Source organism: Capricornis sumatraensis, chromosome 8 (genome assembly GCF_032405125.1).
Source record: "Capricornis sumatraensis isolate serow.1 chromosome 8, serow.2, whole genome shotgun sequence".
NCBI lineage: Eukaryota > Metazoa > Chordata > Mammalia > Artiodactyla > Bovidae > Capricornis > Capricornis sumatraensis.
Window position 1 is genome coordinate 75,744,740 of NC_091076.1, and position 21,417 is coordinate 75,766,156.

Below are 21,417 nucleotides of genomic sequence, written 5' to 3' on the forward strand. Positions count from 1 at the left end.
GACTGAAGTGACTGGGCACATAAAAGATTTAACTCAGGAACAGCTACATGGAAGGGATGCAAAGGACAGGGTATGGGGAAAGGAGTTGGGTTTGCCATGCCCTCTCAGAGGGCACCACTGTCCCCAGAGCTCCACGGCTTACCAACCTGGAAGCTCTCTGAACCCCATCCTTTTGGGTTGTTATGAAGCCTTCGTTACGTAGATTCAGTTGATTAAATCATGGCCATGGGTTCTCCTGGCAACCAGCCCCATCCTAAGACGTGGTGCCGCTCACCTCACTAACATAACAAAAGACACCTTTGTACCTCTCGCTTAGGAAATTCCAAGGATTTTCGGAGCTTTGTGCCTGAAGCTGGGCAAAGACGAAACACTTACTTCTTATTATAAATCACAATATCACAGATTGAGAGAGTTGCTGTGGATAGGGAAGTTCAGGGAGGAGTCATGGAGCCCCTCTGGGGAGACAGAAGGAGCCACTGAAAGAAATAGAGGAGGGCACCCCTAGAGGTCAGAGGTGGGTCAGACTGGACAGACAGGAGGGGCCTCTGAGCTGCGCAGGATGGAGGTCACCGGGCCTTGGCAGGAATAGCGTCAGTGAGCCACGGGGTCAGAAGCCTGCCTGGAGCTGGGGGAGGAGAGGCAGCAGTGAGGAGGGGGAGATGATAGTGTAGGGAGATCAGGGACATGTGATGGTTGTTGCAGAGGGATCCTAGAAAGAGGCACCAGAACACATGTTGACTATTTATTTATTAGATTTTTGAAAAAACAAAAAAACAAAAAACCAAAAAACTACTTGGTTTCTTTATTTTTTTGATCAGGCCGTGTGGCATGAGGGATGTTAGGTCCCTGACTGGGGGTCGAACTCACAGCCCCTACATTGGAAGTGCAGAACCTTAACCGGTGGACTGCCAGCAAAGTCTCTATGAGATGCTAAGGAGTCGGGATGCTAATTTAGATGCTAAGGAGAATGAGCCAGTAGTGAGGGGCTAACCAGTGATGCAGGATTAACAGGGGAGCTTGCTCCATCATGTTCTTGAGCAGGTGGGTGGAGCTGGGACCAGGGCTCCAGCTGGCCTTCGATAATGGTCACCCACGATGATGGGGGCGGGGGGAAGGCAGAGAATGGGTACAGACCCAGGTGGTTCCTAGGCTGGGGTGTCGAGAGCAGGGGCTGCTCCCAGGGCAGAGCATTTGAGAGACAGTGGTCTGCCCCAGCTGTCAGGACAGGTGGGCAGAAAGGCTGCCCTGAGGGACCCAGGCTGGGAGGCGGGGAGGCTTGGAGCAGGGCCTGGCTGTACGCTGGAGGGCCCTGACACCAGGGGGAGGAGGTGGGGGTGTCTAGACGGCCTAACCCGGAGTCCTGCTGGGCTGTTGATCAGGTGATGCGCTATGAGAGTGTGAACGTCAAGGAGAGTGCTGGTCTGGACGCCGCGGCACTGAGCCCCGCCAACCCCCGCGAGAAGTGGCTTCGTAAGAGGACCCAGGTCAAGCTGCGGGTATGCGCTTGTTGGAGGTGCCTGTGGGTTGGGGCTGTGGCATCAGGGAGGTGGGGCTGTCCCCAGGGGACGGGGCATCCACGTGGCCAGAAAGGGCTTGGGTTAGAGCTCCATGCTGATACATGCTGGGATTCATGCTTAGACGAGGCCCCCAGGATTTCTGTAGAGGTGGGGTAGGGGTGTGGAGCAGATGAGACGGGGGAGCTGGTTCCCTGGGGCCTGGCTCCCCAGGAGCACCTTGGGTGCAGGTCCAGGGCACTGAAGATGGAGATGAGATGCCAAATATAGAGCTGTATGCCAGGCCTCTGTAGATGTGCACGTGAGTCAGAAAGGGTTCTCCCCACAACCATGGGGCTCACAGCCTGGGGTGGCATTTGCCAGGACATAGAGGGAGGCCTGGATTAGGAAGAAGATGGAGAGAAGGATTGTCAGGGTAAGCTGTGCAGGGCTTCCCTGAAGAAGTGTCACCTCTGCAAGGTATTGAAGTATGAGTAGGAGTTTGGTCCACATACATTCATTTACTCAGCAAACAATCATCCGTATTCACTTTGTCCCTGGCCTTCTGCAAGGCAGTGGGGCACAAGAATAAACAGACACAGCCACTGCTATGGTGGGCACTTATAGTCTTGTGGGAATCTCAGACATGAACCCCAAGAATAGTGTTAAATGGTAGAAGGTGATCCATAAATCAGCTCTTCTTTTGTAAACATTTTTATTGAGCTATAACCACAGTTTACACAATTCACCCACTTAAAGTATGCAATTCAATGTGTCTTAGTATATTCACAACTGTGTGCAACTATTATCACAGTTACTTTTAGAACATTTTCATCACCTCCAAAAGAAACCCCTTACCCTTTAGCCACTGTTCCCCTCCGCAGCCCCTTACTCCCACCCTAACCCTGAGCAACCAGTAATCTACTTTCTGTGTCTATAGGTTTACTTATTCTGGACATTTCACGTAATGCAATCATACAATATGTGGTCCTTTATGTCTGGCTACTTTCAGTGAGCATAATGTTTTCAAGGTTCATTCACATTGTGGCTTGTGTCAGTACTTAATTTCGTTTTATGGCATCTTTCCATGTGTTTATTTCCATGAATGGAATCTTCTGTCATCAGAATTCTTGTTAGGGAGCCTGCATTCCTCACCTGACTAAGTGTCTCCAGGTCAGGGTCCATGACTGGTCCCTCTCTACATACCCAGAGCCCAGCCCAGGGACCAGCGGGGATGAGGTACCCGCAGATATTCATTGAACTATTGAATTAAAATATTGTGGGAATTGAGATAAGGTAGAGACTGTGTCCAGACAAGGCAATGGCAGCCCACTCCAGTACTCTTGCCTGGAAAATCCCATGGATGGAGGCGCCTGGTAGGCTGCAGTCCATGACTTCGTGTTGTGAAGGGTCGGACACAACTGAAGCGACTTAGCAGCAGCAGCAGAGACACCTGCTGGAGAGTCCCCGACTGTCTGGGGAGTCCCTGAGTGCTTCTTAGAGAGGACGAAGTTGAGTCAGGTCATAGCGGATGGGCTGGAATGTGGAGACAGAAGACCAGGGATGCTGTGGAGAGTCAAGGGGTGGGGGGATGGGGAATCAATGTGAGCGAAGGCCCTGAGGCCTCTCTGCAGAGCCTGACCTGAAAGAACCAGCTGGGCTTCAAAGGGCAGCAGTGCGAGAGGGGACTGAAACGGTTTCCCAGCAAAGTTCTGATGCCAGGCTCAGGATTTGGAGCCAGGAGCTTAAAAGTTCTGTGCTTTGTAAAGACGATGAATCTGCCATGGGGGCTGTGTTTTGAATAAGGGGCTCCTTTAAGATGCTACTAGCAGAGTCCACGTGAGAGGTACCTGGGGTGTGGGCGGAAACACTGATGTAGGCAGTTTTGTAAAACTTCAGTGGTCTGGGGTCTTGAAGGGGGGAGTGGTAGGTGGTCATGGCTGGGAGCTGCGGAATGAATTGAAACCAGACATGAAGAAGGATGGGGATGCTGGGATATCGTTACAAACAAATGATGTGATGTCCAGAATTGCTCCAGAATAATCTGGAGTGGGGCAGGGGTGGGGTGGAGGATCCTGCAAAGGAAGAAGGGAGCCAGAAGGGCTGTGACTGGTTTCCAGCCGCACGAGGCTTCCTACACTGTTCTCTCTACTCTTCACATTTAAATCGCCCACTAAGCGAAGACGGACGGTAAATGGCTGCTGGATATGAGCCGTAATGTGGAAGGAAGAAGCGACGGTGACCCGAAGTTTCCAGCCTGGCCTTCTAGAAGGATGCCAGGCTCCGAGGACTGGCTGTTACCTCCAGGCTATGGGGAGTGTTAAGAGCAGAGGATGCTCATTTGTGGGAGTCTAGAGAAGGAAATGGCAACCCACTCCAGTGTTCTTGCCTGGAGAATCCCAGGGACGGGGGAGCCTGGTGGGCTGCCGTCTATGGGGTCGCACAGAGTCGGACACGACTGAAGCGACTTAGCAGCAGCAGCCGCACTCCTTGGAGATGATGTGAAGTTTTAAGGGTCTGTTTTCTTCAGGGGTTCTGTCCCCACAGAACCCCTGTTCCACATGTCTTGGAAACTTTAATGGGGTTAATAAGGAAGAAAGGCAAGATTTCACAGGGGACCATCCCTCCAACCCATCCTGAGGACAATGCAAATAAAAAGCAAGGTCAAGTCCCCTTGCAGAAGTTGAGCTGGTTTCTGTCCTTCCAGAATGTCACTGCCAACCACCGGGCCAATGACGTGATTGCTGCCGAAGATGGCCCCCAGGTCCTGGTGGGGAGGTTCATGTACGGGCCCCTCGACATGGTGGCCCTGACCGGCGAGAAGGTACAGAAGCTGGGCCCTCCCTTCCTGGGTACCACACGGCACCTGGGCCGAGGGCTGCGGGGAGGGGCCGGCTGGACGAGGTGGGAGATGCTCACCCAGGTCAGGGAGGGCGAGTGGCAGCGAGGGGTGGACTGGGCGCTTTGGAGAAGCCGGTGTGGCTGCAGTGGAAAGAGAAGGGACGGTGGGAGCCAGGAACTAGCGTCAAGCAGGGACCCCGAGCCCTGTGGTCTTGGCAGAGAGCTCCCAAGTCCAGCCCCCTCCCCGGCTTTCAGCGAGCCCCCTGGCCGCCTCGCCTCCTGCAGGTGGACATCCTGGTGATGGCAGAGCCGTCCTCCGGCCGCTGGGTGCACCTGGACACAGAGATCACCAACAGCAGTGGGCGCATCACGTACAGCGTGCCACGGCCCCGGCGCCTGGGGGTCGGCGTCTACCCCGTGAAGATGGTCGTCAGGTCAGACCCAGGGGACATTCTCACGGTGGTTTCACCCAATTCCACGGCCCTTTCAGGTCTGTCCAGAAGATGGGGTCCTGGGGATGCTGTCTTGGGCCCCATCCCTGTCTGCTGGGAGAGAGGAAAATGGATGCGGTCACAGCTTTAGCATCAGGAGGTGCCACCCGGCTTCTCTCTCATCCTGGCCCCGATTGAGCTCTGACCCTGGCCAAGGGCTGATGTTGGCCTCAGGCTGACACCTGACCCTGAGTGTACAGCTAACCCCCAGGTGGGCACCTTTCAGGGGCGACCAGACCTGCGCGATGAGCTACCTCACAGTGCTGCCCCGGGGCATGGAGTGCGTGGTCTTCAGCATCGACGGCTCCTTTGCGGCCAGCGTGTCCATCATGGGAAGCGACCCCAAGGTCCGGCCGGGGGCAGTGGACGTTGTCCGGTGAGTGCTTCCTTCCTGCAGGGGACATATCCTCTGGGGAAGGAACCAGTGGCTGTGTGGGAGGTGGGCTGTGTTTTTCTAGTTTCCTCTAGGAATTCCACTAGTCTCTGGGTTGGGAGCCAGGAGTCCTAGCTTCACCTGCAGGAGTAATTTACTGAGGGTTCTTGAGAACCTCCACCACCTTCCAGCCTTCTGTTCCTCCCCGCCTCCCTCTCTCCGTTTATCCTAACACGGTCAGAGCATTCTGGGCAGTGAATCAGGACGGGTCATTTGCATTCAGATCTCAATCAGGATAAAATTGTTATGTGCTGATTACCAATCGCCATGGAGCAAATGGCTCCATTGTTAGTGACTTATGGTAGTAGTTTATTATTCTTTGACATCATTCCGTGGATTGATTGGTTTCTGCTGGGAGGTCCTCAGAGGGGGCCTCTCCAGAAATGGCAGTCAGATTGTGGTCTGGGCTGGGGGTCATCTCAGGGCTGGTTGTTCAAGATGTTCAAGATGGCTGATGTATCTTGTTCCTTGGCTGGGGTCTGTCTTTTTCTCTCTCCGTGTGGCTGCTCCAGGTGGCCAGCCTGGGTGGTCTCAGACTAGCCAGACTTGGTGCCTGGTGACGGGCTTCCCTGCTGGTAACTGGCCTACTATGGTTCCCAGATACCCAGCTGGAAGCTACAAGCCTTCTTAGTACCCAGCCTTGGGATTCAGAGTCTTTTCCACTACACTTGTTCTATTAGTTCCAAGCTAATCCCAGGATCAGCCCAGTTTCGAAGAGGAAGGGAGCACATAAAGGTGTGACTACTGGGACACGTGGCTCACTGGGGGGCCCTTCTTTCGAGTCTAGCTTACACACAGTGCCAATCAAGAGACTGGACTTTTTATAGCTGATTGGAGAAAGCAGAGCAGGCTTCCTGGGAGAGGTGGCATTTGAGTCAGCCCTTGAAGGACAGGTGCCTATATATTTCAATCCATGCCACTGTACAAAGATGAACACAAACAGAAAGGCAAAAGGAAGAAAATACAGGACTGAGTTTGATAGGCTGAGAAGGTGAGAAGGACAGAGAAGAACAGATCATGTGTAGGGATAAGTTCATGGCCATTGGGTGTTGGAGGCCAGTTCAGGACAGGGTGGGAAGTGTGGCTGGAAACAACCTCCCAGGGCTGCTGAACTGCGGAGAGAGGTGCGAAAGGATTTTGCCAAGAGAAAAACAAGAGAGGTACCACTTGAGTTCCTCCCTTCCTGTCTGCCTCCCTCCAGGCTTCTGAGGCTGGTTCTGGGCCAGGCTCTATGCTCTGGTACTGATGCAGAGAGAGCTCCTAGTTGGAGGAAACTCATGGTCCAGCGGAAGAAAATAAATCATGGGCACAAGAAACTGTCCTCCAGGACTCGGAATCATCAGCATGCCAAAAGTGGACCGATAGCGGTCCTGGGAGCTCTTGGGGACCAGAACTCCTGAGCTGAGGCTTAGGAGTGGAGTTAACATGAGAGGGTGGAGTGAAGATGCTGCCTGGTAGAATCAAAGGCTCGTTGACTGGCGGGGAGATGGAGGGAAAGGGAGACATCCAAGTGGCTGTCTCTGGCTCCAGACACTTGAGTGATGACAGTGGCATCAGGGAGGAGGGGACCCAAGCAGAGAGGGCAGGGGTAGGGGGACCAGCTGGGCTGTGGGCATGCGGTTGGCACTTGTGGCCATCTGGGGGGGATGGCTAGGGCTCACAGGGCTCAACTCGGGGTGTGAATTTCTGGGTCCCCCTTGTTTTTCCCTACCATGCCCTGGAACAGCTCCTCCAGCTTCTTGCAGGTAGGGGGGGAACGCAGGGGGTGTGGGCTGCTGGGCAGTGGGTGGCTTGCACGGGGTGGGGGCTGGACCCTGCAATATCCTCTCGCCAGGCACTGGCAGGACCTGGGATACATGATCCTCTACATCACGGGGCGGCCGGACATGCAGAAGCAGCGGGTGGTGTCGTGGCTGTCTCAGCACAACTTCCCACAGGGCATGATCTTCTTCTCCGACGGGCTGGTGCACGACCCGCTGCGGCAGAAGGCCATTTTCCTGCGCAACCTGATGCAGGAGGTGAGCGTCCGGCAGGGGAGGGGCTTCCACCGGGGAGGGGCTTCCACCGGGGAGGGGTGAGTCCTCGGCCGCCCTCCTCCTCGGCCCCGCCTCCTCCCTCAAGCTGGGGGGAGCCCCTCCTTTACCCCACATGCTCTGATTGTCCAAGCGGATGCCCAGTTGGCAAAGCACATTCATGTGCATCTCATCGGTCCTTTTACTGCCCAGCGAGGTGTGTATCTCCTCCGTCTCCACTGATGGATGAGAACGGTGAGGTTTAGGAAGGGGAGGCCACTGCAGGGGGTGGCCCCTGAGGCAAGGTGGACCCGTGACCTGGAGTCTGTCTGTGTGCAGAAAAAGGGTCCCCCACCAGTGCTCCCCGGGGGGACATCTGGGAATCCTTCGTGGCGGATGCACTGGCCCCGCCCCCATCAGCTGCCCTGTGTTTCAGTGTTTCATCAAAATCAGCGCAGCCTACGGCTCCACGAAGGACATCTCCGTCTACAGCGTGCTGGGCCTGCCGCCCTCCCAGATCTTCATTGTGGGCCGGCCCACCAAGAAGTACCAAACCCAGTGCCAGGTGGGTGGAAGTGGGGGTGTGGGGCCAGTAAAAGCAGAGAGGGGAGAAGGCGGTTTATTCCGTTGTTTGTTCAGTCCATCATCTGTTCGTTCATTTGCTCATTCATTCATTCAACACACACAACTGGGTGCCTGTGCGGGGTGCAGGTGGACTCGGATGGCCCGTCATCTAGTCTAGACGGGGAGATGGAGAGACTGGCCGACAATGCCAGTGCAGTGCGGCAACAGCCATAATGAATGACAGGGGAGCGCAGAGGACTGTGGGCCCTAAAGAGGAGCAGCCAAGCCTGACTCAGGGACAAGGCTGATTTTTTGAAAGTTGGAAGTTGTCCGTGAAGGGCCTGAGCTTGGACGAGCCTTTATGACGGAGGCAGCAGCAAAAGGAAGGGTCAGGAGGTGGCAGAGCAAGTGTAAATTCTGGGAACTGACTGCAAGTGACTCGGCTTGGCTGAGGGTGATGCGGGAGGGAGCCGGAGCAGGGCTTGGAGCGGCGCATGGCGGAAGGCCTGTGTGTCTTGCCAAAGCTGGGACTCAATGGTTCTGGAGTGGGTTCATGATTCAGAGAGATCCCTCAGGCTGTGGTTGGAGGGCGCATCAGAGGAAGGGGAGAGGGGAGGGAAGCAACGGCAGGGTGGCAGCAGGGCAGTGAAGGCCTATGGGTTGAGAGGCACTTCTAAAGCAGGATGGGTTGAATTTGGTAACGAAGGGATCAGATTCTCAGGATGGGAGAAACAGAATGTTAAGGATGGCCCTTGGTTTCTGACCTGGGCGACCAGGTGCGCGTGTGCCAAGTTGCTTCAGTCGTGTCCGACTCTTTGCAACCCCATGGACTGTAGCCCGCCAGGCTCCTCTGTTCATGGGATTCTCCAGCCAAGAATACTGGAGTGGGTTGCTATGCCCTGCTCCAGGGGAATCTTCCCAACCCAGGGATCGAACCCCCGTCTCTTACATCTCCTGCACTGGCAGGCAGGTTCTTTACCACTAGCACCACCTGGGAAGCCCTGGGCAACCAGGCAGGTAGTACCATTACTGGGATTGAGAAGCAGGTGATTGATGGGAAGGTGATAATGATCTCTTTGCACCATGTTGAGTGGAGGTGCTTGAGAGTGAGCATCAGGCAGAAGGGCAGAGATGGTGGGACCTCAGAGTGGGGACCGTTAGAGCAGGGCTTCTTAACTCTAACCTGCACACAGATGACCGAGGGAGCTTGTTTAAATGCAGATTCAGATTCCTAGGCCTGGGGAGGGGCCTGACAGTCTGCCTGTCAAGGGTCCAGCTCCTGCTGATGCTGGTGGTCCATGGCCCACACTTTGAGTAGCAAGGTTCTGCAGGCCCAGGAAAACATCAATGAAGTTCTCTGGGATAGAAGCTGGAGGAGGGAAGAGACTTACCTTTGGGGGACCTTAGTGAAACTGACAAGGATGAGAGAGCTTCAGGAACCCAGGAAATCCCAGGTGTGACCCTTGGGTCAGACCGAAGCACTCAGTTGTGCCAAGCCAGGCAGGGAGCCTCGAAGAGTAATGAGCAACCCGGGTTGGGGAGAAGCTGGATGCTCCAGGGAAGGGACGATATTGGGGCTGGTGGGGGCGGGGGGAGGAGACCGCCCGCCCCGGCTGACCTGACTCCTGCCCCCTCTGCAGTTCCTGAGCGAGGGCTACGCGGCGCACTTGGCAGCGCTGGAGGCCGGCCACCGCTCGCGCCCGAAAAAGAACAGCTCGCGCATGATCCTACGCAAGGGCAGCTTCGGCCTCCACGCGCAGCCCGAGTTCCTGCGGAAGCGCAACCACCTGCGCCGGACCATGTCGGTTCAGCAGCCCGACCCGCCCGCCAACCCCAAGCCCGAGCGGGCCCAGAGCCAGCCCGAGTCCGACAAGGACCACGAGCGGCCCCTGCCCGCGCTCAGCTGGGCGCGTGGGCCCCCCAAGTTCGAGTCGGTGCCCTGAGGGCCGGGCGGTGCAGCAGAGCAGGGGATGGGGGGCCCACCAGGGCTGCCTGCGGGGACGGGAGGGGCTGCCTTGTCCCCGGCAGACACAGGCTGTTTCCTGCTTTTTCCCTCCCGTGTCTGTCCAGCAAAGCGTCCAACCAGCGAGGCGGGAGGGACCCTGCCTGGCCTTGGCGGGGAGGCTCCCTGGGCGGCAAAGGGGTGAGATCCAGGGGTCTCAATGCAGTCGCTGCTGCTCCCCTACGCCTGCAAGGCAAGCCCCAGTCAGGGTGGATGTCTGTGTAACCCCCGGGGGCAGGCTTGCCTGGAGCCCAAGTGTTTGACAAAGTCGACCATCTCTCTGAGCTCCGGAGGCTTCGTCAGTGATGATTGGCAGGCCCTAAAGGGAGGCGCCCCCCAATCAGGGACCAACAGCCGCTGGCAAGTGCAGCTTCTTGGTTGCCCGCTGGGGTGAGGGGAGGGGGGCGCAAGCGGCATTTGTGCCCGCCCCCTGGCAATGTCCCAGGTCACCATCCTGGGCCTGGCTCGCCTGTGGCCAGGTGGCCACTTTCTGGGAGTGAGAGGATGTCCGGTAGGTTCATCCTGTGTTGGAGTTGTCTGTCCACACACGGTTGGGGGCAGGGTCTGGTGCTGACGGTCTGTCCTCCTGCCGCTGTCTATTGTCCCCCCTTTCTTGCCCTCCGTATCCTCGCCTTTCTCCCGGGGCCCTGGAGGACAGTCCTGCCTCTTCCCGGAGTCCTGCCCTGGTGCCCTCCGCCGTGAGGCTGCGGCCCTGGGCTCTGGCCTAGCTGGGCTGGCTGGGAACCCTTGAGCCTGTTGCTTGCCCTCGCTGGGCCCTGCCTTCCTTCTGAAATTGGAGGGGTCTCCCCAGCTGAGATCATGGGGCGTTTTTGACTCCTAGGCTGTCCTGCACTTCTGCCCTCTGTGGCTTTTCAGGCCTAAGAGCCCTTCAGAGTGCCCGGTGATCTATACCCTCCCTGCAGACTGAGAGAGGGGCTCTGGGGGCCCATTGCCCCACCACTTCCAAGGAAGCCCCTCTGCCGGGGTTGCTGGGAAGGGGGGGTCCCTGCTCCACGGAGATGTTTGCTTTGTGCTGATGCCCAAACCTGGCGTCCCAGGAACAGAGACATCTCCCAGCAGGCCCTGGCCTGGCTCTTGCTCCCCAGCTCGGCTCAGAGTGATTTCTCCCTTTGGCTCCTGGAAGGCAGACAGCTGAGGTCCCAGAGCTCCGGGGGTTCATGTAATTTTGGCTCAAACTGTTGTGTTCTCTGCCCTTCCCCCGGCCACTCAGCTTGGTTTGATGCCTATAATCTCCTCTTGGGTCGTCCCTTGAGGTTGGCAGGGCTTGGCTCTCCTGGGGTTCCCTCAAATTCTGCCCAGGCCTTCCTGCTGCTGAGCCCCTGGCCAGGGCATTGGTCTCCTGCACTTCTCCTGCTTCCTGGCCCAGACCCACGCCTGCCCGTGTGGGGTGCTGTCCGGGCCGCCTCTGAGTCCTTCCAGGCTCGGCTAGTCCAGCTCTCTCAGCCGGGCTCTGTGTCAGGGGCTGGGCTGCCCCAGGGCCCAGACGTCTGTATGCTCAGCAGGCACCTGTTTGGCTCAGTGTTGCTTCTGCTGTCTACCTCTCGCAGCTCCCACGTGGCCAGGGTCCTCCCCAGTGGCGGCTGCTGGTGGGGGCCACTGGCCCTGCTGTTGTGAATCACGCGGCACACTCGACGCCCCTCTGGGGCTGGAGGGGGCCGGGCTCCCAGCTCCCACCCCTGCTCTACGAGAACTGTGTCTTCTCCAGCTCCACTTCCAGCGCTGCATCTGCACCCAAACCCAGAGCTGCTGGCAAGTCTGTCGGGGAAGGGTGACCTCCCCCAGCTTCTTCTCTGGTCCTGCCTTCTGGTGGTTAACGACGGGCCCATCCCTCCTTTAACATTTCATCCTTCTTGGGTCTCCATTGGGCACCAGCTCCTATGGCACAGTCACCCCAAAGCCAATCTCTCCCCTCCTTTCCAAAACAGACCCTGAATTAAACTCAGGCAGACATAGTCTGCTTCTCTGAACTCCGTCTTCTTTTTGCAAAAGCCACTGATGTATTACTCTCAAGTGATGAAATAATTAGTGTGAGATACTTCTTCCCCAGCTAGAGTACCTCTACCCCTTTTTTTCTGAGAACCCCAGCCTGGGAGCAAGAGAGGCTGGGACCCTGAAGAATATGGAGTGTAGGGGAGCAGGGTTCTGTGGTTGTGGGGGTCAGAGCTGGGATGTGAGCCCCAGCAGAGGGCCCACACCCCTTCCTTTCCAGAGCTCCGGTTTGGGGCTCTGATGACGTGCACCTTGATATGGAAGGTGTAGAATGGGGTGTTCTGAACACAGTGTTTTGGGAGCTGCAGTTGGTGTGTGTAAATGTGTGTACGTGGGGTTCTGTATCGTGATCAGACTTGTTTCAGTACTGCTTTTATGGCAACTCTGTAACCAACATGCACTTTCTCTGCTAGTGGTTTGTTTGATTTTTGTCCATCCAGTTGAGCTGGAGAAAAACAAAGAACCAACTTGTGTTCTCTGGAGGGGTTGCCGCTGCCTCTCCCAGAGTAGTTCTGTGACCCCCAGTCTGGCTGTTTTCTAGAGAATCCTTCCAGCTCCTGGTGTGCCTGCTCCCAGGGGCTGGGAAACAGATCTTCCCGCCTGACCAAAGCTCCTTGTTTCTTGCGTGGCATGTTTGTTCTTCCGAGTCCGGGGGGCTATCCTGATAGATGGCCTGCCTGCTCCCTTCCCCTACCTTTGCCCTGTTGGGGGTTCAGGGTGCATCTGTAGCCAGGGCCTGCTCTTCCAGCCTCATGGCATTTTGCTAAAGATCTCAACTCCTCTCTTAGGCTCCGCAACAGATACACTGGAGAAAAAAAAGAAAAGTCGGACTCTTTCATGCATTTGGATAAATGGCCCTCCAGTCTGGGTGCGGGGCCACAGAAAATAAACAATTTTGAATCCCAGTATTCCAGACATTACTGGGGGTGGGCTCTAGGGAAGAGGGGAGGCTGGATCTCATGGTTTTTAAACTGTACTTTTACCACTTTGGAGCCCAGACCCACGCCCTGAAAGTGCCCTGCAGACAAAACATGGCGCCAATGTTTCAATGGAAGCTGGACCCTGAGGCATGTGGAAATGGGTCCCGAGGTGGTGCCGGTTTTGCGGGGACACTCACCCACCCAGCCCAGGTGCAGCTCCGCCCGGGAGGGGTGCTTTGCCTGCGGAGCCTCAACTTGACCCCGCCTTAAATGACCAACCTTCCTGCCGAATCCCCGGGGGGTTGGGGTGCCAAGTGCTCTGGAAACCTGTTCTCTTTTGGCTTAGCCAAAAGAAACGTCCCCTCCCCTTCCCCCGACCCCGGGCATGGGGGAACTTTCTTAAAAATCCCAGGTAGGGTTCAGTCTAAGCGGTGAGGCATGGCCTGGGTCCTTGACTCCTGGCTGAGAAACCAACAGGATGATTGGGGGAAAAAAAAAAAATTTCAAGAGTTTGTCCCCCACCCTCATGCACAGAAGGAGAGGCAGGTGACATCAAGGAGGGGTGGGACAGTAGGGCAGCTGGCTGGTGGGGACTCCTACCCTTGGACCCCACTGTCCTTTTCTGTTTGTTTACTCGGTGATGGCAGCCCGTCTGATCTTGTCTGTCTGACTGTTCCTAAGTGTGTAACTCGCAGTATTATTTGTGGTGGATGGTTCTGTGGTGAAAAAGGTTTCTTCTATTTCTCATGGCTGCCTTGTACAAAATCCGTTAGAAAAGAAAATGTAAAATATGAGATTTCTAACAAGACAAAAACAGCACTATGAAGTTAAAAAGATTTTTACAACTGGTCTTGATTTTGATGTGAGCTGGTTTTTAACTCTCAAATGTTGTCACTTAAATAAAAACCTTATTTGCCTTTAAAACGTACTTTGCTCTGAACTAAGCCGAGAGACCTTTCCCATTGCTCGTGTTCCCCCTGATCTGGGGGCAGGCTGGCTCAGAGTTGGGGTGGGTGATGGGTCAGGTCCCAGAACCTATTGCCCAGAGCGGTGTGGGGGTAGCGAGGACAACAAACAGATGCCAGCTACAGAAAGAGTCTTTATTATGAAAAACCGGTGTTATCCAGGAAAGTCACACACTGGCTTCTTTCTAATAAAATAACAAAGCAGATTTCTTAAATAATTTACAAAGGGCAGAAATCACTGCTGAATAGTGTGTGCCCTCTATGCCCACAGTGCCCTGTGCTGAGAATGAGAATAGGTCCCTGTGGACCCAGGATCTTGGGGCCTGGAAACCTCTCCCACCCCTCCTTCTGGGGTTCTTGTGTGGGAAGCAGGGCTAGATCTGGGTTCTCAAGAGCCCCCATACTGGTGATAATATGGTCTGACTCTTTGTAGACCCCACTCCTGGATACATAGCTCGAGCTCTCAAATATCACCTGCCATCTGCACTTCATGTTACAAACGAAGCAACTGTAAAGCTCATACGTGGGTTGAGTTCCTAAGCCCCAAACTGAAGTAGAATGAATGGTTCCCCCCACCCCTCTGAGATCTCCTTGAGTCACTTGCAGGCTGTGGTGGGTGGTCCCTGGCAGGCTGGGAGGTGGCTGAAGCAGGAAAGCAGAGGACCCCAAGTAGTCCCCACCTGGGGCTTTGTGAGTCAGGTCCTTGTTTGTGGCAGCTCAGGGGCATCGCCAGCTCCTGGGTCCTCCAGGAACTCCCGGGAGGTGTGCATCCTGAGTGTGAGGACATGATGGTCAGCTATGGCTTGCTTCCTGCAAGACAGAGCTCCTTCACACCCCAGGGGAAGTGGAAACACCAGAGACTGCCCCCCACCTCCAAATGAGGTTCTGGAAAGTGGTTGTGCCTGTTGGGGGTGCCCCACGTGTGCTCCATCAGTGATGGGCTCAGTGAGGTTAGCCACAGTCCTGGCTGCCGAGGATTTGCATGCTTTCGGCTCTGTGGGGCCCATCAACTCTACATCTTTTTCCAGCAAAGACTCAGTTCCAGATATGCCTACGAACTCATGGAGGAAGAGGAGAAGGAGGAGGAGGGGGAGGGAGAAGAAAGCTCTGAGAAAGAGGCTTGGAAGGAGGGCATTACCTGAAGGGCGCTGTCCTCAGTCTCGGATGAGAGAAACAGTCATGTCGCCACTAGAGATGGGAGAGCAGTGGGGACAGGTGCTGCTGATCTGTCCTGCGTGCTGCAGGCTCTGAGGGACCCTCCCCACCCAGGCTAGACAAGACCAGAACTGGCAGTGTGGTGGGTACATGCCCCACTTGGCATGTAGTCAGAGCTAGCGGGGCCCCGCCTCAGAGCCTATCACAGCCACGTACGTATGACCTCAGTTAGGGCAGCTCCAGGCCCAGGTGCTGCTCCAGGACAGGGTCCTAAGCAGACAGGCCAGGCATTTCACAGCAGCCACGCGGCTTTCTCCAGTTCCAGGGTGGGCACGGTGGAGAGGAACCATGGAGAGTGAGTGGTGGGAGAAGGGTGGATCTTTCAGGAACCAGGTACCCGGTCACGTGTGATGGACACATTTTGGGGCCCAAGGCCCAGGGGGCCACATCCATCCAGGTGTGTCCTTAACTACCACCCCAACCTAAGTATTTGATCAAGGAGGAGACCAAGGCATGTTGCAGAGGCTCAGAGAGGGAGAGAGATGGTTAGATTCACACAGCAGAGTCTGAACAAGAGACCTGCCTGAAAAAGTGGCCTGGCTCATAGGGGACTCTCCTGGCCATGTCCTTCGAAGCACGGTAAGCTGGCTCACCTGTCCTCCGCTATGATGGCCTCATCTAGCTCTTGGGACACCTTTTGGAGATGCCGGATTCCTGCCCCCACGGGCTCCAGGTCACTGTCGGACTCACTGGACAGAAGGAAAAGCCATGCATATCAGTCACTAGCTGGAAACCTGTGGCAGGAGCCTATTCTAACCCAGCACTGGGACCTGGTGTACAGGCCCCAGAGATGACCAGTGTGGGCTGGGAACTGGTCATCCCAGACCCCGATTCTAGGAAGTGTCGTCAGAGAGGCTCGGAGCAGATGGCAGAGAACAGCTGGAGGCCATTGTCAAGGATAGATGATCCTACAGACAGGTGAGCCTCCACCCCCCGACCCCGCCAGGTGGCTTCAAAAACTTTTGGTGGAGCTTGGGTGACTGTGATACTCTTAGAGTTAAGCTCGCCTCTTCCTTTGGCAGGTGGGGAAACTCAGGCCCAAAAGGACCTCCCCAGGTCCCCCATAGTGGGGCGCAGAGCTGAGCCAGACCATGGATGTGGCTCAGCTCAGGGTGTCCTGAAGGTGCTCAGTAGCCCCCAGGGCCCAGTTAGCATTTGAGGGGCAGGCACTACCCCACTTACCTAGGGGAGCAGAGGGGTTCTGCCGACGAGTAGGGGCTCCGGAAGGCAGCCTCCCTTCTGGACCGTTGCCAAGGGTGGGCATGGGGGCCCATCTGGACAGACAGGCGGTGGTACTCTTTCTCCCGGGGGTCCAGGGTTGAGTGGGCAGGGGCGGCCACAGATAGCCGGGTGCTCCTCTGGCTCAGGCTGCGAGCTGGGGGGCTACTGCCCTTCTGGGCCCCTCTCTTCCTCCTCCTGGCTTTCACCTGGGTTTCCACCAGCCACTTGGTGCCACTTTGGCAGGACTCCTGGACCCTCTGTGACCGGTGCATGGAAAAGTCAGCGTGGACAAGCCAGGAGTGAGCTACCCGATTTCTCAGGGCATCCCCCAACCCCTCGGCCCACCAGCTGGTCCTACAGACCCAGGAAGCCTTTAGGCTCAGGGTGAGGGATGCAGATGAGTCCATGAGGCCACAGGTCCATAGCAGGGACCCAGCTCAGGCCCGCAGGGATAAGTGCATGGGCGGCAGCATAACCTCTCTGGCTCATGGAGCCTGCATTGGTCTAAATCCAAACCCTCTTTCTGGACAGATTGACCCAGACTCAAAGGGGAGGCCTGGGGGAGACCACACCTACCCCCAGGAGACAGTGAAGTAATTCTAAACATGTTTGGCACATGCCCTACCTTCTCACGCCCTGCCTTGCTCTCTGTCCTCCAGCCATACCCAGACTAAGTTCCTGCCAGTTCTCTTCAGCGTCTTGCTCTCCTTTAACCCTGGGTCTGGACTAGTTCACCTGTCTTGTACACTCCTCATACCTCCTCATCCCTCCCCTTTCCTGGGCGAATTCCATGGAGTCCCCTCCTCCAGTCACCTTCACTGACTAAGCTTGTTTTTCGTGTTCCCCCACCGTTAGCCCTTTGCATGCAACTTCCTATCGCAGTGTAGCTCTTTCATCTTGTCTCATGATGTTCTCTTTCCTCCACAACCCTGTTTTCATTCACTCATTCAGCTATTTGTTGAGCATCTACTGGGTGCCACGGGCTTCCCAGATGGCGCTAGTGGTAAAGAAACCGCCTGCCAATGCAGAAGAGATAAGAGACATGGGCTCGATCCCTGGATTGGGAAGGTCCCCTGGAGGAGGGCATGGCAACCCACTCCGGTATTCTTGCCTAGAGAATCCCATGGTCAGAGGAGCCTGGCTCCTACAGTCCATAGGGTAACAAAGAGTCAGACATGACTGAAGCGACTTAGCATGCACGCATTACTGTGTACCAGGAATTGTTTGGAGAGCTGGGGACACAGTAATAAATCAAGGACCTTGTCTTCACAGAGTCTATATTCTTGGGAGATCTTTGGGGGCAGCCATTTTTCAGCATCAAGGAAGCCCTACATCCATACTTGGACATGGTTGGCATTACCTGGGACATGGCACCCAAGGTGCTCTTAGCTGAGCGAGCTGCAGCCTGGAGGCCCTGCTGCCCTGGCTCTGGGGTTTCCAGGCGTTTCCAGGAGGGGCCCACCCCGAGGTTGAGGCTGACTGCTCTCAGGGGCAGTCGCCTCTGGAACTGTCTGCGCAGGGAGCCCAGGGTCCCGCTGGAGGTGTCCAGGTGGCCGGCTACAGGCTGCAGGGCCTCGCTCTCCTCCAACCGCTCCTGGTTCTGGAGAGACCTCCGACGCAGGGAAGCCCCCACAGCTGGCCACCGAGAAGCCATCTGACTGTTCAAGAGTCTGTTCTGTTCCCACAGACCCTGGGGAGGAGATCAATGGGAGATCAGCAGGGTATCCCCCACCCCACTCCCAGGATCCAGTGAGACACCGGGTACCAGAGGAAGAGATTCCCGTCCTGGGGCCCATGGGGTGGGGCGCTTGTCAACCGTGGGGAGGAATTCTTCCTAGAAGTGAGGTCAGTGAGGCCCGGGAGAGGGCAGAGTCTGGACAAGGCCGGCCAGCAAGGCGTCCCTTGCTGTGAGTGTCTGAATCAACTGTCTTTTCATCCCAGGCTACTTTCCGTTATCTGCCTCAGGCTGGGAGGGAGGCAGTCAGGACCCGCCGGCCGTCGCTGAGCCTCAGCACTTGGCCCAAGGCTGGGCTAGGGACTCTTTCCCGAGCTCGCCCTGACCCAATGCGCGGAGGTGGGCTGACCAGACACCCCGATTCCATCCGGCTATACCCAGAAGCCCCACATGCCGTGCCCGTCCTAACTAGGGGTCCCCCACCCCACCTGCTCCCGTCCCTTCTGAACAGAACCCCACCACGCCCCGGCCCGCACTCACCCAACAGCTCCCGAGGCTGACCAGACGACGAACATAGCTGCTCCTCGCCCGTCCAGTCGATTTGAAACACCGCGCGGATCCGCCCCCCTGGTCCTGTCCTCACAGCTGATTGGCTCTGTCCCCGCCTCGCGGCCACGCCAGGGATCCGATTGGCCCCTGCGCCAGCGGCTGTGAATCCTGCTCTCGGATTGGCCCAGCCATCCCCATTCATCCTCTGGAGGCCCGCTGGGCAGGGAGCCGGGCGTAGAGGACTCTTTGTATCTACGGGTCCCGCCCGAGTTTCCTGCAGAATCCGTAGCCCGCGCCGGCTCAGCCCCGGCGCCACCTACTGACCCTCGGTCTCGGGCCACTGGACCCCATCCTTAACTTATAAAGGGTTCTGGCTGGCCTGACTGGGCGGGGCTAGGCGGGGTGCCCGGCTCCTAAGGGTCCCTCCCATCCTGCCTGAAGGTCTCAGTGGTTTTGTCAGAAAGAGCCTGGGCTGGGAACTCGGAGCCTTGGGTTGCTGTGGAAACTTTGTTTCAAACTTCCCTCGTGACCCTCTGCCTTCCTGAGACTGCCCTTCAGTTCCCCAAACTTGCCACCCGCACGGATCCCCAGGAAAACCCATCTTGGGAGAGGGGACAGATTGAGTGCTTCCCCCAGCCCCCTACCCCCACTCCAAGTACGACCCCTCACCCTGTCCCATTGACCATCCCCTCTATGCAGCTGAGTGCCTCCCCCTTCCCTTTAGCATCCAAGCTAAAAAATTCACCATTTAGAAAGCCCCCTCCCCTTCGCCCTCAGAGCAGTCCCTACTCCGTTTCCTCACCGCCCTGCTCACCTGGAACCTCCCCTCCTCCCATGCACCCCCCCCCCCCCCACCATTCCCGAGTTTCAACTTATGGGTCCCTTGAAGGTCAGTCATTAACTCTGTTCTTCACCTCTGGGTCATCTCCCCCACACCCTGGTAAAGGGACTCTCCCCATGGGAGGAGACCGATTCAGACGAGTCACTTACTAGGCACCTGGCCGTGGTGCAGTGATTAAAGAATCTGCCTGTCAATGCAGGAGAGGAGGGAGACATGGGTTCGATCTCTGGGTTGGGAAGATCCCCTGGAGAAGGGAATGGCAATGCACTCCAGTGTTCTTGCCTGGAGAATCCCATGGACAGAAGAGCCTCGCAGGCTATAGTCTATGGGGTCGCAAGTCTATGGGACACGACTGAGCGGCTAAGCACAGCACAGAGTTGGACACAGCTGAGCACACGCATGCATGCACTATGCACCAGGTACTAATTTCCAAGCACTTTATAGGAGGGACTCAAGAGCCCCTCGCTGCAGCCTAGGACTAGATGAGGAAATGGAGGTGGGGAGGGACCTCAATTTTCCAGCTTATATGCAGCAAGGATTCAAACTCTGTCACCCTGGGACCAGGGTCCATGAGCCTCTCCAGCATAGCACACGGCCTCTCCTCAGCCTGCACCTCTCCCCACAGTTGTACTCAACCAGCACCTGGATCCCCTTCTCCTCCTGGGTGCTGTGGGTACCTTAAACCAACATGCTCCAACAAGGTCACGCTGGTGTCTCTCAACCCCCCTTTTCTCCTTCCTCATTCCCCTCACCTATCCTTCCAATTATTTACTTGTGTCTGATAGATGAAGCTCTGTGCTGACAATGATCCACAAAGGTGAACCAAACAGGTGAACTAACGGTGAACTAGCTCAAACCTGGTGTGTGGGGGAGAGATGGACATGGATGAGTCAAATAACAAGTCCTCAATTCATCAAAGAGAATTATGACTCAAAAATTATGTCACTTAAAGCTGAGACCTACAGAATGAGTTCACCAAGCAAAGAACGTGTGTGTGTGTGTATGTGTGTATTTGGGGGTGGGGATCTTCTTCCACAAAGAACATCATGTTTGGGGGACCCAGGACCCAGGTGAGACCACCCCCTCCCCCCAGCACACATACGTATGTGTAACTGAAACGAAATCTTCTTGAAACAATACTTGACAATGTGTGGGGTGCTTTGACATAATTTCTGTTCAGTACTTCATTTTTTGAAAATGCTGGTGACAACTTGCTGCGTACGTTTTCCAGTGGTTCACTAAGAGTTCTGAGCTGTGGTTTGAAAAACCCTGCTCTGTTTTACATGTCCAACTTCTTCCCCAGCTGAGCTGTTTCCTAAGCATCTGAAGTGTTTGTTCCCACACTTCTGGTATGCTTGTTGCATTTGTTATTGTAATTAGGGAATTTCATTCATTGCTCTCTTCCAGTGAAAGATGAAGGGGAAAAGAAAGGGTTATTATTTTTCTGGAAACTAAGTTGAACGTGTGTGAAAGACTCAGGGAAGATGACGCACTTGGAAACAAAGCCTCTCAAATTGGATTGTCTTTCACCATCGTCCATCCACGCTTGTCTGCCTGTCCCAGTGCCTGGCACGTACATCACAGGCCTTGATACAATAGCTTATATATGTCGAGCCCTTACATGTGTGTGCTAAGTGCATTTCCTTTTCTTAATCTTCCTTAATCCTCACAGCAACACTATGAAGTCAGAGCTATTTTTATTCCCATTACACATGACAAAATTGAGATTCAGACAGGTGAGGTGTCTCGCCCAAGATGGAACAGAGAGTGGAGCTGCAACTTAAATCCTGGAGATTTGACTCTGAAACCTGAATTCCTAACCTTGGATTCCATGGCCTCATCAAGGGTCAGGATGGAGGCGGTGATGCCCCAGAGGCCCTTCCTGCTTGGAGCTTTTGGTCCCCCTCCCTCAGCTCCGTGACTGACAGGGCAGGTGAAGGAGAGCAGTCTCCATGGCAACGACAGAAGGAAGAAACATTTTCCTCTGAATGAGGAGCCTCTCTCATTGCCTTTCGAGGAGGGTGGAGTGTAGGACTGGGAAGGAGGATGTACGGAGGGGAGCAGGCTCCCAGGGAAGGAGTGGTGGGTGCAGGGGATCTTGGTCCTCCTTGCAGGAAGTAAAAACCAGTCCGTGGTCTGAGGCTGAGGTTTTCTAGCTCCAGCTCCATCTATGACTCTTGGGGAG

General features: G+C 55.8%; 2 protein-coding genes across 2 annotated transcripts in view; one reads left to right on the forward strand and one right to left on the reverse strand.

Annotated features, from left to right (window-relative positions):
- Positions 1–9,777, forward strand: part of PITPNM3 (PITPNM family member 3) — a 91,883-nt gene extending 82,106 nt beyond the window's left edge. The window contains exons 16-22 of the mRNA XM_068977443.1: positions 1,380–1,496; positions 4,201–4,317; positions 4,620–4,768; positions 5,052–5,201; positions 7,093–7,276; positions 7,707–7,835; positions 9,475–9,777. Coding sequence (XP_068833544.1) covers positions 1,380–1,496; positions 4,201–4,317; positions 4,620–4,768; positions 5,052–5,201; positions 7,093–7,276; positions 7,707–7,835; positions 9,475–9,777 — 1,149 coding nt within the window. The remainder of the gene's footprint in view (positions 1–1,379; positions 1,497–4,200; positions 4,318–4,619; positions 4,769–5,051; positions 5,202–7,092; positions 7,277–7,706; positions 7,836–9,474) is intronic.
- A 4,408-nt stretch (positions 9,778–14,185) lies between these two features.
- Positions 14,186–17,849, reverse strand: PIMREG (PICALM interacting mitotic regulator). Its single transcript, XM_068978941.1, has 5 exons — positions 17,528–17,849; positions 16,129–16,424; positions 15,540–15,635; positions 14,870–14,919; positions 14,186–14,502 (listed from the first exon to the last, which is right to left on the reverse strand). Exons 1-4 carry the CDS (start codon positions 17,819–17,821, stop codon positions 14,886–14,888), a joined length of 720 nt encoding a protein of 239 aa, XP_068835042.1. The 5' UTR covers positions 17,822–17,849; the 3' UTR covers positions 14,186–14,502; positions 14,870–14,885.
- Positions 17,850–21,417: the final 3,568 nt, after the last annotated feature.